Source organism: Neolamprologus brichardi, chromosome 11, assembly GCF_056152115.1.
Source record: "Neolamprologus brichardi isolate AB-2024 chromosome 11, ASM5615211v1, whole genome shotgun sequence".
In the NCBI taxonomy this organism is placed as follows: Eukaryota; Metazoa; Chordata; class Actinopteri; order Cichliformes; family Cichlidae; genus Neolamprologus; species Neolamprologus brichardi.
In genome coordinates, this window is record NC_142114.1 from 6,941,502 (window position 1) to 6,957,299 (window position 15,798).

At 40.6% G+C, this 15,798-nt stretch overlaps 1 protein-coding gene across 1 annotated transcript; it reads right to left on the reverse strand.

The window, feature by feature from the left end:
* Positions 1-495: 495 nt before the first annotated feature.
* cmc1 (C-x(9)-C motif containing 1) lies at positions 496-7,851 on the reverse strand. The gene is made up of 4 exons (XM_006794933.3): positions 7,740-7,851; positions 7,239-7,331; positions 1,354-1,444; positions 496-1,160 (listed from the first exon to the last, which is right to left on the reverse strand). The coding sequence occupies exons 1-4, from the start codon at positions 7,756-7,758 to the stop codon at positions 1,040-1,042; spliced, it is 324 nt and encodes a 107-aa protein (XP_006794996.1). The 5' UTR covers positions 7,759-7,851; the 3' UTR covers positions 496-1,039.
* Between the last annotated feature and the right edge of the window lie 7,947 nt (positions 7,852-15,798).

Below are 15,798 nucleotides of genomic sequence, written 5' to 3' on the forward strand. Positions count from 1 at the left end.
AATGTTTGTAATGATCTAATTTTATAATTTGTAATTTTGTAGCTTATTATTTAAAGCAGTAGTAATATAGGACAGCAACTCTTTCCATCTGTGCCATTAGTACATAAGCAGTTCTAGATCATACACAACACATACTTATGCTGGTTGCTAATGGTAAATTCAGTTCTTATTATAACCATAACAAAAAAATTATTAATGCCAAAAAAAGTATGCATTTCGCTTAATTTAGCCACTGGAGGTAAAAGTCCTGAATGTGTAAAAGAACATAAACTGAGTCAGCTGTAGCTTTTTTTTCTTTTTACAATTTTTACAGTTCTGTTGATCCTGCTTTCGAATACACTAAATAAACAAATGAAATTTTCACTGTGCGACTCTTTAGTCCCACTGCTGAAAAATGCAAAACATCATAAAAACACATCTTTTAAGTCTGATGGAGTTAAGCAGATATTAAACAGAAACATTTCATGTTGACTGTCCTTTACACGTAAAATACACTTTTGCTTTCAAAATTTTTAATATTTGCAACAATCACATGATCACACAGGGTTTTATTATTACCTCCAAGTTATAGTGTACAAATCTCCATCTCTGATTTCCATTACTTTTTTTTTTTTTTTTTTAAATCAAATCCTTTGTAAGTTAATACACAACAACTTCTGCAGGTGAATTTCAAAGCTGTGGGTCCAGCCAAAGGCAACTGAGCAGATTCGTCACTCGTGCCGTCACTGCAGGAGCAATAGACATGTTCAAGTGGTTCAACAGGTGCAAAGCATCCCTCAGTTTACAGCTGCGCACCATGTGCTGCCCTGCACTGAAACTCTTCCAGGTGGCTACTATATCACAGTACAATCACATATTTGTGACATTCTGATCACTCTTTATGATCCAAATAATTTCACTCACCTTTTCCCCACGCATAAGCATGTAGCTTTACAAGAAATACAACCACTTGTCCATAGCACTGCCACGTAATCCTGCAGTTCTGGGCAGAGTTTAAGTCTGTGTACACTTCAAAAATAAAGCTAGTTGTGTTGTTATTTTACATGCTAGTCGGAAGTTTTTGTTTCATGTTCTTGGCTGGAATCCCCGTCCTCTCAAATTCCAGCTTCTCTCGAATGTACTCCTGCTTGCACTCTTCGAAAAACGCGGGGTCCTGGTAGCTGGTGGAACACAAAAGGTAGACCTTCATCACTCTGATAGGTTTTGAGATTACTAAGACTTTACAGGCGGCAATTCAGAGAGTCAACAGGAGTGGGAGAGAGTAGGCAAACGTGTGTAAAAGCTACTGGCGTGATTCTGTTATAACACATGGGGAGCCACCTTTCTATATGAGTGTTGTCGCACAATACTCACTGTCGTGTCAGACATTCCTTCAGGGCTGCGTTCTCCCCCCGACACTTCAACACCATGAGGAAACCAGACTCTTTACAGCAGTGGCTGAAGGCTGGAGGGAGGGGGAGAGGAGTGTAGAAGTCAGAAAGGACAAATCAACAAAAAAAAAAAAAAAAAAGGGAAACTGGCTCAATGCGTACAGTAACCTCAACGCAAAAATCACAATTAAGAGCCTACCTTTTTACCGCAAACAAGAAAACGAATAGCTACGAGCAAACCGAGATGGGTCCCATCTCCACGAGAAGGAACCCAGTCAGAAGTCACCCTGCCAAGCCTCTTATCAAACCGAAACCCATGTTTCCTTGTTCATACGAGGACTGAACTTAACCGTACTATCCACAGAGTGGTTATATCTGTGGTCGCACTGCTCCCACATTAGCCCTGTAACAGTCATCCCACCATCCTCAAATATACACACGTCTATGCCCCCAAGAATTAAATATAGGTAATGCTACACTGAACACGGTGCCCAGTGAGGCCTGGAGATAGACGAGGTTATTTACAATAACCGAACAAGTAAATGGAGCTTTTCCAGAAATCAGGCTAGATATTATCAGAAATGTTAAACTTAAGAATTGCTGCTAATGGTTGCAGTTTTACTAGATACGTTCAACCTTTGCTGCCTTCCTTCTTCTCTGGCCAACATCAATTGCTGGTGCCTGTGCCCGAAAAATAAAACCGGAGCCCAAAACGAGAAGCCCTTCTTCTATAAAGATGCAACAGTGACTTCATGCCCCTGTTAGTGGTATTTTCCACATTAAAGGCACTGAACAAGGTGTCGACGAGTGAGTCTTCACCTTGTTAGCAAGCTCTTTCTCGAGGCTTTAATTAAAACCACTGCCCCTGTGTCCCCTTCAAACAGCTGACATCGTAATTACCTTCATCGGTATGGTTATCACACACTCTTTCACGAGGATGCAGACTAACTGCAAAACCAATTTAGAGAAGCAGAACTGTGCGACTAATCTAATCAAAGAGCGCCTCATCCCTGTCCCACGGCACTAATAGAGGCTGCGTTTCTGATCGCACATGAATAGTTAGGATAAGGAGACGAATCTACGAGACTGGTTTCATGCGAAAAGAGGCCCTTCTGAAGAAAAGTGTGATGCCACCTTCGCTTTGAGGTCGTTCGGTTTGCCATTTTTACAGACGCAGAAGTGGCAGTTAGTGGAAAGCAGAAGCATGAGGCTTGAACATTTCGGGAGATTTGGTACTTTAGAGGAAGATGTGGTGTAAAAAGACCTTATACATTATTAGTTATGGTAGAAAATAAATGTTAGGATATCGAGTAGGATTTATTCATTTCTAACCGACAAACTGAAAAATCCATTCATTCATTCATTTTTGTTTCCCCACCTTTCGTCCACATTTTTGATTTTGTGATCCGGACTTTAAATTTAAGGAATTCAATTAGCAGCCAATCGCTTTTCTGCAAAAACACAACAGTAATCAAAATGAACGTGTGGGGGTTGTTCAAAAACTTAAGACTCTGAAAGGCATGTGAGTCCTGACATGAATCATCAGCGTAGTAGGAAAACTCATCAGGTGAAACTACAAAAGGAGTTCTGTACAGGTCAGTGCTACATATCTGCGTGAACAACAAAGCCTACAATACACAACTGTGGGGTGTGCAGAGGCATATATGCAGATACCAATAACACAGGAAAACATACTTGTAGATTGTGTTGGGTCTTTTTTTTTTTTTTGGCACTGTCTTTGTAAAACACAATCACAGACGCACACACACACAGGAGCCCAGTAGTGCAGACACAAACAGACAGAATAGATGATTGAGGGCGGAGGATGAAGGTGTGAAAATGAGTGGGACGAGAAACTTGTAATGTGAGGGGGGTTTCCACTACCCACAGCCCAGCCATGTATGTCCCATCACCTCTGTCTGCCTCCTCGTGTGAGCAGTACACCCGAGCTCATAGAAGCTGTCATCAGATTTCTAAAAACCACATAAAACCGTGACTGTCGGGCTGATGTGTTGCTGCAGTAAACGGGGCACACTGGAGCAGAGGTGCAGCCAAGTGCGTGCGTGCATCTGTGTAGATAAAGAGGCAACTGCTGTAATGCCAATTAGCCTGCTACTCAATACCTGAAAGAAGAAGAAGTAGAAGGGTCTGATTCAAGAAGGTCAAGAGTAAAGTAAATTCCTGAGGAAGGAAAGATGCAGTGTTGCAACATGCAACGCCACATGCAGTCCCCATTTTGAAGACGTTTTAATAACGCTCTAAGTTTATGCTTCCATTCCTGAAGCCTCTCTTAGACTCTTTTCTATCAGTCTGATGGCGTCTAATTATTTTGCTGTCATGTTTCAATGAGCTCCCCGAGGCCTCAAATACAAAGCAACATACCCCTCTCATCTGGCTTTACTTAACATGAGCAACAAGGCTAAGTGGTCACGCAAAGGTGATTATTCTCCAAAGGTTGATTCTGTTCATTGGGACGTAGCGTTTTCAGTGCGAGAAACGTTTCGTCACTCATCCAAGTGACTTCTTCAGTCTCAGCTGACTGCTGGTTTCCCCAATCTTATAAACAGTACATTTGCATAATGACTAAAACCAGCCCACTGAAGGAACAATGGCCTGGGAAGTCAGCGAAACGTTTCTCCCACTGAAAAGTCCAGATGAACAGAATAAACTTTCGGAGATTTACTTACCTGGATGATTGAGCATCCATCAAGACGAAGGTGATGATTGATATTAAGTCAGGGAGGAAAGCCAGGGTTTAACAATCTAGCTACGAGCGCATTCACACTAAAGGTGTGGCGCTGACAGCATCTGACCAATAAAAATGGAGAGCCTGACTAGCAGGTGAATAGCTGACTTTACAAAAGAAAGGTTGTGTGGCTGTAGAAGAATTTTGACCCACTCTTCTTTGCAGAAATTTGAATTGAGCTTAAGAGCCAATCTTGACCCAACCAAAAACGTTTGTTTTTTGGATGCGCTGGTGTGTTTCAGATCTTTGTCCAAGTGTGCTTGAGCTTCAGGGGCAAAAACTGAAGGCTTGGACAATCTCCTTTAAGATTTGTTAGAGAGCACAATTCATGACTCCATCAATCGCAGCAACTCATCCAGGTGCTAAAACAGCAGCATGTTCGATGGCTGGTACTTTTTATGAAACGATGTGTTCATTTTTACACCAAATATAACAGGACTCAAAAAATTAAAAGGTGAATTATGTTTCGCACAGGGCCAGGTAGGTTTGGATAGATTCCCTAACCATGTTACCACGGTGATGTACCCAAGTAAGGAATGATCGCCTTCATAAAACAGGAAACCCAATGTTAACCTTGAAGTTACTTGAACCAGCCCAAATCATGCTTCATACAGATCAATTCTGTGTAAACAATGAAACACCAATGACCCGGCATGTCTTCTGTGCATACTGCTGAGTTGCTAAGCTAACCACTGTATAACATGAACAGCATTAACTACAACATTTTACCTCACCCTCAGTGTTTGCAATGACATCAATTCATTTCTCTAAAAGATTGATAGATTGTGTTCACATTAAAGCAGGGGTGTCAAACTCATTTTACACAAGGGCCACATACAGCTCACTTTGATCTTAAGTGGACCGGACAGGTGAAACTCCCTTTTCTATCAGTGCAAAGAAACTACATATTTAAATGTTTTTCTACATGATAAAGAAAAGGCTGCTGTGACATGCTGTCAGTATGAGTCTTTGGACTTAAATTGTAAGAAATAAATGTGTAAATTACATAAATGTTTCTGTTTTTCAAAAGGTTATAATTTGTAAATAGCAGGAGTTGGGCTTTCTTGTCAGGGGTCATTTTTGGGGGGGGAAAAAAAACCCAAAACAGTGGCAAACAGCGCTGTACGCAATGGCAGACTGGTGCCTTATTAGCAAGGAAATAAAGCAGAAAGTAGAGACTTCTGATGGGAAACTAGTCTTGAAGCACACAGAGAGATAGAGCTGTGCAGGAAGTGCGATTTTATCGTGGTGGAAGCAAGACGGCAAAAGTAAGTGAGGATTCATTAAAGTGTTTCTTTAAACATGAAGTAGGATTTTGGTCTGTTTTGCTGCTGGTCAGCTGAATTTTGTTCGGAGAGTGATGAAACCTGCAGGTTCTGGAATCTGGGAGATGTTGGCTTTCAGCACCTGACGGCATGTCCACGTACATGTCGTCGGGTGAACGGGGGGATTCACCCTTTGGTTTTACATCTTTTTGCGGAATCTGTTTACCTGCTGTTTAATCGTTTACTATTTTAGCTGTTTGGTGATTGTTGAAATTGTTTTGTAAGCTTTTAGCTGAGATTTTAACATTTCTGTGGATACCACACAGGTCTACATTAAAATAACAGATCTGGTGGCAAATCCCATTAAAGCAGATGCTCTCCTTCTTGCCTCTGTTACTGGGAGCATTGCAGTTTAAGAGGTTAATTGTTTATAGCCTATTACTTTTTGTAGTATGAATGGCCATAAGGGAGGTTTTTATCAGTATGAAAAGCTGTAAAACGTTTGAAAATACAATTAAAAGTCCAAAATTCCTGCTTGTGCTTGATTGCGGTGAGCAGCAGATCAAACAAGTTAAGAATTATGAAGGGCTTCAAGCGCACATTCAGGCCTGCGAGACACTCCGTGTCTGCATCACTGAAATGCAGCCAGATGCTGCTCACTTCATGTTTTCACTCCTTTCTTCACTTTTTCCTGACATGCTTGCATTTAAATCCAGCTTCCCTGTGTCTCTGTATACCTGGCATGAACCACTACACTTTCATATAACACTATGATCCCAATCTGCCTTTGCGTGTGACTGGCTGCATGGTTTGTCCAACAAAATAAAGTCTCTCTTGACATATAAAATTGTGTTGTGGGCCATATGTTTGACAACCCTGCATTAAAAGACAAATTAAGAAAAGCAATGTTACACCCTTCCCTCTTTCCAAGTATTGTAAATTTGCCATTGGTGTGAATGTATCTCTCTGTGCTAACCCTCTAAAAGACTGGTGACCTACAGATGGTATAACTGGGCTCTCACGCAGTGACAGCTGGGATATGCTCCAGCCTTAAAAAAAAAAAGAAGAAGAAACAGAAAAGGTTTGTTGAAGTGATGGATGTACAAGACACTAAGCTAATTAGCCTGTCAATGGCATGTACTCAAGTCAGTGGTCAGTTATCATTGTGTTTTGTTTTTTTACTTTGGTTTTGATAGAACTTGAGATATTTTAGGTACCAATGATCACTGTGCAACTGAATCACTGTAGTGTCACCATGAACCAGGATATACCCAGGGCCTGAAGATAAAGCAGCTACCAGTACATCCATTGGTTACAATACATTTTTATTTTAACCTATACCTTTCCAACTGTGGCAAATCAAAATAATTTAGGAAAAAACAAAACAAAGTAGACAAGTTAGACTGAATTACTTCCATTTCCATCTTACTGCCAATTGTGAAAATAGGCAAATGTTGATGTTCGCCCTCGTTTTTGTTGACTAGCATCACAGCGTGTTAGTTAGCAACTTGAATTTTCAAACTTTTCTAGTCAATCCCAATCAAAGCTCCTGGTACTCTGGTTCTTACTGAAGACCAAAGAAAAGTCTCTTTGAGGCACAGATTTAACCAAGATCTCTGCTTTTTTAAAACTAAAAACAGTTTGACATAAGGTAGTGGACAAACACACGTTTTAATGATGGCTGCTTTCCATTTGGGTTCAGTTGTATGCTGGTTCACTCTAATGGCTTACTGGAACAATTAGGTGAACTGGCATGTTTCTTGACTGTGACGGTTCAAAACAGCCTCCTTAAAAAGTGACCCTGCTGTGTAAAGTCGATTCCTGAGCGACACTTTAGTGGACAGGAGAAAATCCCACCTTCAACCTTGTCAGCACAGAGCTCCTTGGCTTTCTCCCTCATCTTCTTGGGGATCAGCACATCCTTCTCCACATGCCTCAGCTGGGCTTCCTCTGACACGGCAGAGCAAAGCAAATATGAGTATCACAAGTAAGCATCGCAATAAGCATCAACCGCATCAAGCCTACTGAATATGCTTTCTGTTAATTATCATAGGTGTACGTGGGAGACATGCGTGCTCGTGCTCAACTGTCGTTAAACGCGGATTACCGCACGCAGCTAAAGGCGAGGCATGTTTAGGACCATTATTAACTGAGACGCTGGACACAGAAGTTCTCATTTGTGAGTAATTAACTCAGCATTTTCCTTTAGAGTGGCGACAGCCTCTTTAAGTGTATTTAGCTAACGTTATTATAGCGTCTCAGGTCCATTACAGTTCAATACAGCCAATAAAGAACGAGCTAACTCGGACAGCTTTGAAATACACGAAAAGCATTTGAGAGCATTACGGACTTTAATACCTGTATTTGTTGCCTCCATTGTGATGATTTTTCTTAAAACATTACCCCCACTGATTCAATGTGACCTAGCTCGCGAACGCTCAAAACACTTCCGCTGACGTAGTATGGTGGCCTGAATAACTGCAATTCCCAGAGTCACCCTCGGCGTCGGAGAACGAGCGGAGAAGCAGGAGGCTACAGGTGACCGAGTGATGCTTACTGTCAGAGCTGGTGGTTTAGCTCCACGCTCATTTCTGTGGAAGACTGAGGAAAAGGATTTCTTATGTTTTATCATATTAAAGAGACAGTCTCAGTTACAGCCTTTATTATTAGAAATATCTCTTATTCACTAATGCGATTCAGGGAATACTACTAATGTTAATAATATTAACTGTGATTAATTGTGATTGCACCAGCCACAGTAAGTTGCCGGTCTAGATGGGAGGTGGAATCAAAACCCTTAAACAAGAAGAAAACAGAACTATATACATTTAGAGCTTCAAAACACTTCTTTTTCTGTTTTTTTCTTTCTTTTGGTTATAAATGATGAAATGACAGCTTTTACGTTCTCTGTTTTTTCACAAATTGAAGTTATTGGGAGTGTGAAGCTCCCTGTAAGTGCTCTTTGTAAACAACGGTGTGCAAGTTAAATCATGCAGAAAAAACATTTATTTATGTTATGTGCTGATTTTTAGGAATTAATCATATGATGATATTAAATGTTTACATTTTACAACTAATTACATAATTAACATTTTGCACTGTAAAAACAAATTTCACTTTCTTTTATACCCTAATGCAACCACTGATCATACACATTAAAACTCCATAAGCCTGTCAAACATACAGTAAGTTTTTACATTTCTAAACATATTAAATATAATTTGGTCCTTAACAGGTCTTAAATGAGGTAAATACAACCCCAGATGAACTACAACACGTAGCATATTACACTGTGTCATTATTTATTTAACAAAAATTGAAACAAAATTAAGATGCAGTCGCTTCTTTTTTCCTGTGAAACCCTTACTGCCTCCATGGAGGGTAATTAAATGCACTTCACTAACTGATCATAAACAAGCACAAGCACGTCTTTTAACAGCAGTTTTGGCAGTTTTTTTTCGCCAGGTGTGTTTTCACACATTAGAAAGGAGAAAAGATATCGGTAATGATTTTAGTAACAGTTATTGCTCATAAATCTGGGAAGGGTTATAAGGCTGTTTCTAATCATCTGTCCTTCACTCTGCAGTGAGAAAGATTACTCACAAGTGGAAAACACTATCTTCTCAGATATAGATGTCCCAGCAAATTCATCCCAAGATCACACAATGCAATCCTGAGAGAAACTGCAAAAAAAACAAAAACCCAAGAGCAAGAGCTATATCTCAGACTCTATAGTCCCCAGTCAGCATGCTAAATGTTAAAGTTCATGACAGTACAATTAAAAAAGACTGAACAAGTGTGGTTTGTTTTGAAGGCTTGCCAGGAGAAAGCCGCTTCTCTCTAAAAATAACATGGCAGCGCAGTTTGACTTTTCAAAATTGCATCTGAACAAACCACAACAATGCCCTTTGGACAGAAAAAGTGGAGTTGTTTGGCCGTAATGCACACTACCATGTTTGGTGAAAACCATATACAACACAACAGCACTAACACCTCATACCAACTGTCAGCATGGTGGTGGAGGGTGATGATTTAAGCTTGTTTTGTAGTCACCCGGGCACCTTGCAGTCACTGAGTCAAGCAGGAACTCCTCTGCATACCAAAGTATACCAAAAACTCAAATCTGAGGTCATCTGCCTGACAGTGAAAACTTAGCCAAAATTAATTCATGCAACAGAAAAATGATTGCAAGCACATCAGCAAATCTATTACAGACTAGTTGAAAAAGAAAAGAATCAAGATGTTGCCAGATTGAAATGCTGTGCATAAGCAAATGCTGGCAAACATCAGTGAACCGCAGCAAGGTTGTAAAGAAAAATGGACCAAAATTTCCCCGCAGTGAAGTGAGAGACAGAGAAAGTCATATAGAAAACATATTTCCAGTTATTCCTGCTGAAAGTGTTACTACGAGAATTTGAATCATGGAGTGTGTTTAGTTTTTTTTACACACTGATTCTATAGTTTGGCTTACTTTTTGTTGAAAAAGCATGGCACTGTGCAATATGTATAAAAATGGCCTAGTTTCTTTTAACCTGCCTGTATAGTGGTGTCTTTTTTTTCTCTTCATGTGTCTAATCTCCTTTTTTGGATCACACAAACAAAAGACTTTTACAGGGATGTCATTGCAATGACCATTTTCAGAGTAACACCTGTACTTCCCCTGGTTGGCAGTCCAACGTGTCAACTTTGAAAAGGGCGTATTCAGTTTTAATAAATGATTATGAAATAACTGCAGAAACACCTTCAGATAAACGTCCCAGTTTGTCTGATGACTGTCTTCCAAGTAAAGTAGGTTAAGAGGCCGAAGCTGTAAAAATCGCACTATTATGTAAGCTATGTTGCATCAAATACAATTACATTGTTAGTTTTGTGTGTTTTAACTGCCAGGGCTTTTTTCTGTACTCTCAAACTATGTACGGTGGCTACACATTTTTAATGCAAGCAGTAAGACTTGTTTTTAAAACAATATTTGTACCATGTGGCAATTGTGAAATAAAATCATAGCAAAATCATCGAAAAACGACTCCTGAAAGTCAGCATCCAACCACAGTGTATCTGTACCTGAACCACAGCCTGTGTGTTGCGCACAGTAAGCCTGACCACAGTCAGCTGTGCGGCGGATCGGCTGTCTGGATCCCATGCAAAGAAGGCCCACCTGTTCAATCAAAGAAACAGGTACCCAGCTCACAGACATATACACACCTTTAAGAAAAAGACAATGTTCACACATACAGACTACGATAAGAAACAGGTGTGAACTACCCACCTCCACATCCAAACCACACAGACACACACCCAGTGCACCTTTACAGCTCACACTCACCCACACACCACCACCGCCAGAGGCGATATAGTGAATCTCTAGCCCGTCTGCCTGTAGTTCTCACGACTCTCTGACCTTACACCGGTAAAGCTGTCGCTTTCCTCTGTGGAGAAAAACAGCCTTTTCATCTAAAAATCAAAGACCAGAAAGAGCAAATCTATGATTTCTACAAGCACAAAAAACCCACTCCTTTAACAAAAAGAGACCACAGGCCATCACCTGTATGCACACGTGTACGTGCTCTTTATTTCATTTTCTTGAACCTTGAACTTAAATGAACAGATGGATATACACACCTCCAAGTCCAGACAGCACACTCTTCTGTTTCTACCCCTTCTGACACCAGGTGGGCATCTGCAGATTTTAATATCAGCAGAGCTCCTCCAATATGCAACATTCGCCAAATTTCCACAGCAGGGCCAAATGGGCCTCATACGAATGATTGCACAACCACTGAAGCAAATATGATAAAAATGATATTTTAATATCGCTTGAATTCTTGACAAATACAAGAGCTTTATGTGGTGCGTGTCATCCTGCAAAACTGTTTTGAAAAAAAAAAAAGTAATGTAAGTCTACAATATACAAATATTTGATATTTATGAGCACTCAACAGGTTTCTGGCCAAAATCTCTTTTTTCCCGTGATAAATCAGATATCTCTATGAAAGCTTGATTTTCACTGTAGAAACAAATATAAAACAATGTTTGTTTTTCATCTCTATACAGTGTGTGGTTGTTTTACTATGATCCTAGTGCTGGCTGTACTTAAACGGGCCAAGACCACATATGGTGCATACTTTGGATATTTCAGGTTGAGTGGTTTCCTTCTGACTCCATGTTTTTTTTTTTTAAATGTTACCAATAGTGGTTTGGCTGCATTCACTATTTAATACAAGGAAGGGAAAAGACAGCTAATGCAGAGGTGCTTAACGGTATTTCTTTTTCTTATAGGCTGTATTTAAAAAAAGAAAAGAAAAGTGGTATTGTGCCAAAAGTACCTACATACTTTTACAAATCTACTTCCTAATTTACTTTGTGAAAGAGTCCCTGGTTCCCCTTTTCTATCAGTGGGTTTTATTTTTTTTCTTGTGAAAAAAGCGGTTGTGGTAAAACACATGTACAAAGTACATATAATGTACTGTTTGTGGACTGGTTATACACTGGAACACTAACTTTAAGAGAACTCTTAACTACATGAAAAATATTTGTTGTCCTGGCTTCTACTTAACTCACTGCTATGGGCCCACATGTTTTTGTTCTGTTACGTGAGAGAGTATTTGTTGTCGGAGATGCCAACAAATCTTTCTTGATGTGGCTTAAACGCATATGAAATTCTACGTTCGAGGAATTTCAAAAATATGAAATATAAAAAAACATAGAAATTGAATCCTGAACAAGTCCAGTTGGCTCCATAGAGGAAAGCGCTACTACCCCAGGTAGCGTGCTGACTGATATGGCAGGGACATGGCCTCCCAACACTGATCCAATATTACCCAAACAGCAGGGCCCCATGAACCTGGCAGAAGGAGGTTAGCAAAGTTAAACCCTCTTACGACATGCCTCACTGCTCAGGGCCAACCACCAGCTCCTCCAACTGTCCACTGACGGCCACAAAACAAGGCCCCTGTCAGAGAATGTTAAAGGGTCATTGATCTGTAGAAAAGCAATTATTGATGTGTTTGAACTTTTTTTATTTGTGAAATGGAGCCATTTAACACACGGATATTAATGGAGGAGTGTAATGGCAACAAAGAATTTAATACTTTGACAGCAACAACAATCAGGAACGGTTCCAAATTCATTTAAGGGAGAATATAAATAATAACAATATAAACGTGAATACAATCACAAACCTATAACTAACTGTTATAGGAATTTTGATGTGCATATTTAAAAATCTGTATATGTATGTATGTATCTGTACATATATAGCGTGTTTTCCTAAAGTGTGCTCTTCTCTGCGGTGCAGAGCCACAGCAAGGAGTAGGAGGCGTGTTCTCATTTCCTCCGTCTGCTCGCCTGCTCCCATCTCCACTCCTTCGACTTCCAAGACATCGCTCAGCCGGCAGATGGGGTGTGGAGATGAGATTTTAGAGAGTGTTTAAGCCCAAGCCGCGGGGAGCCTCTTCAGGGTCGATAGAGAGCACATAATCCAACGGCTCGGGTGAGGGGATTACAAACCTACAGGCAGACTTCTGCTGTTGAGTCCTGCTGTGGGGCACCTTCCACAGGTCACCCCTGTGACATTTGGCTCCAGCAATTATTGTCAATGTCAACTAAACATCATTATATTAGGATGACTCCCTCCAGGATAGCTTCACCTTTCCTGACTTCTAGTCATTGCTGCTAATATATTCAGTATTTTTGCAGAAATAAAGACTGAGAAACAAATTGATTAATTGAATAATTGAGTAATTTGTAAACTGTCCATGCTTTTTATCCAGACTATATGTATGTATGTATGCCTGGATAACTGTTTAATACATATCAGGCCTACAGGTATGGAGAATTACTAGCATATTGTGTGTAAATGAACGTTCACATAACTTACACAATCCAATACAGTGTCCAATCAAATTGAAACAAAAAAGTAAAAGAAAAGATCCACGATTCTTTTCCCGCAGCATAAGCGTATACAATATTTAAGTAAAACAGAAAGCCTTTTTATTTTACCTTGGCTCTTGTTGTGTTGGCACCACCCGAGCAATGTCAGGATGCATTTCCTCTCAAGCAAGTGAAGGGGTCTGCCACTGTGCCACAATCTGCACCCGCTTCTCAGGCAGGCTAAACCCTTTGACACCACAGTTTTTAATTAAAATTACATTAGGAGTAATCAGCCAGAAGAGTTGGGGATGGAGGTCAGAGGGACTGAGGGAGGGGCAGGTGAGCGGAGGAAGGGCTACAGATGGATGGTGAAGGAGAAGAGTGTCATCCTAAACCAGCGATCTCTGCCGCCAGGTCAGCAAAGGCGTCGCTGTTGCCCCGTCTGCTTCATCTCTCTTATACTTCTAATAAACACTTTAAACAAAAGAGGCGACGACGGGAGAAAAAAAGACCCGTCGGCCCTTGTTTTGCATAACAGTGCTGTAGTGAAGCACATCACATGTGGTGAATACAACATTTGATAGCTGATACTTCAGTCCTGTCCATTTGTAAAGTGAAATTGTTGAAAGTTTTTTCCCCCCTTTCTTTTCCATTACAGGAGACACATCTGGCTTTTTCACTGCATCTGTAAAGGGGGAAGACCGAATGTTAATATGGCTTCCAGAAGAGGGCTGAAGAAAGAAGGGTACAAAGACCCCATTCGTTCTCGCTTGAGGACCTCTCACCAATATAATTATAAGCTTTATAAAAGTACACAGCAAAAAATAGAAGAAACTCACCAAAAGAATGGATAGACGGGAAAAAGAAAATTACTTTTCCCCTCTGCCTTCGCTTTATGCCCCTTTTAACAAGAGACGAGACGGCAATGGATGAAGGAGGCCTTCTTCAGGAGGCATCCTGTGGCTTTTTGCGGCGAGGCAAAGAGGAACGAGGGAAAGCCCTTCTCTTGTTTCTTCCATTCATTAAGCCAGCACACCTTTGACCATTCTACAATGACCAAAGTTTTCCCTCATCTCACGGTCCATCTTGATAAAAAAGACGAAGAGGACAGACACGAGGACGAGGAGGGGAGCAGAAAAGCAGACCACACTATTTGAATAGGAGTTTGGTATAGAATCCACTAGCACTAAACAACACCAAAGAGAACATCTTGTCTTTTGATGAAGTTTTTTTTTTCTTTTTTCCTCCATCTCCCTTTCCTTTCTCTGTTCCTTTTTTTCCCCTCAAATATGATCCTCTCTGGGCTTCTGCACCCACATTGCCTACACTGCGCTGAGTGTCTGAATGCAGTTAATTATCTAAAAGGAAAAGTTTGTACCTGTTGAAAAGCTATCCTTGGCTGCTCGGCTTATTAATGCCAACAAAAAGCAGCCATAACGGATGGTCAGAGGACACCACATGCTGCGGAGAGCCTTTCAGACATGTCCCTAATAAGAATGCAGTGGTGAGAGCTCCTCTGAATGCACGCAGGGGAGAGAAAGATAGGCAAGAAGGAGAAAAGAAAAGAGAGGGGGGAGGAAAAAAACATCTTTTACCTCTCCATCTATAATTACTCCAAATGAAGAATAGGCTGAAGAAATGGCCAGGGAGACTTTCCATTATGATGGGGGGAAAAAAACCCATCAAGCAGAGAAGCCAAAGCAAAAGATCGATAGTTTTTTAATGGAGAGAAGAAAGAGAAGTTTTTGTAACATCTCATAAGTAAGCATGTATGTGTGCTAGCGTGTGTGCGTGCGTGCGCGCAAGTGTGTTTGTGTGTACGCTCGAGGTAAAAAAGAAAAAGAAAAATCCCATTTGTGACTTCTAAATGCACAAAAGCACCGTCTGGACTCTTAAAAAGAGAAGCATTATGTCATCACGCTATCAGCCCCATAGTTAATATTCCTCAGTATCCTGCAGATCCAGTCTTAATCTTTGTATGCATGCACGGACTGGAAACTTACGGAAATGAATACTTGAGGGTGAGTCGTCAACATCAGAGAGAGACGTTGCCTGTCGGGGCTGACAGCTGCCTTTGATCTGCTGACCCGGGAGGAAGCATCATCTTGTGCTGTTAATGGCCTCTAAATGTTTTCACACTTTCACAGGGAGAGTCGATTAGTGGTGAAACTGGGGCCACAGTATTCGTCCCGTCATCGGGACCTCATCTTTGCACTTTATATTAATACACAAATATGCACAGTAGTGACACAATGAAGCGGACATGGTGTTGCATAAAGCAGAAGTATGTACGGAAAAAGGGGGGGTTAAAACATTATTACAGTATTGGCGATTTTGAATCCGGGTCCAAATTACTGTGATTCTAATTTTTTAAAAAAAACTTTTTTTTTTTCTTTTTTTTTTACTTTTAACTCTTTTGACTTGACTTGTTAGTCAGTGACAGTTAAAACTTGCTTAATCCTCAGAAGATCCAAATGCACAGCCTCTCTGGTAGCCTAATTTTCTCAGCTGCTTTGCCACCAGCAGAGTATGAGTGGGCTATTTTTGG

Bases quoted from the DNA above. Each gene is read 5' to 3' on its own strand.
- cmc1 (XM_006794933.3), bottom strand. The intron at 1,445-7,238 runs GTGGGATTTTCT...CCCTCCCTCCAG, and splicing joins CTGTGCTGACAAGGTTGAAG to CCTTCAGCCACTGCTGTAAA. The intron at 1,161-1,353 runs GTGAGTATTGTG...GTGTTCCACCAG, and splicing joins AAGGAATGTCTGACACGACA to CTACCAGGACCCCGCGTTTT.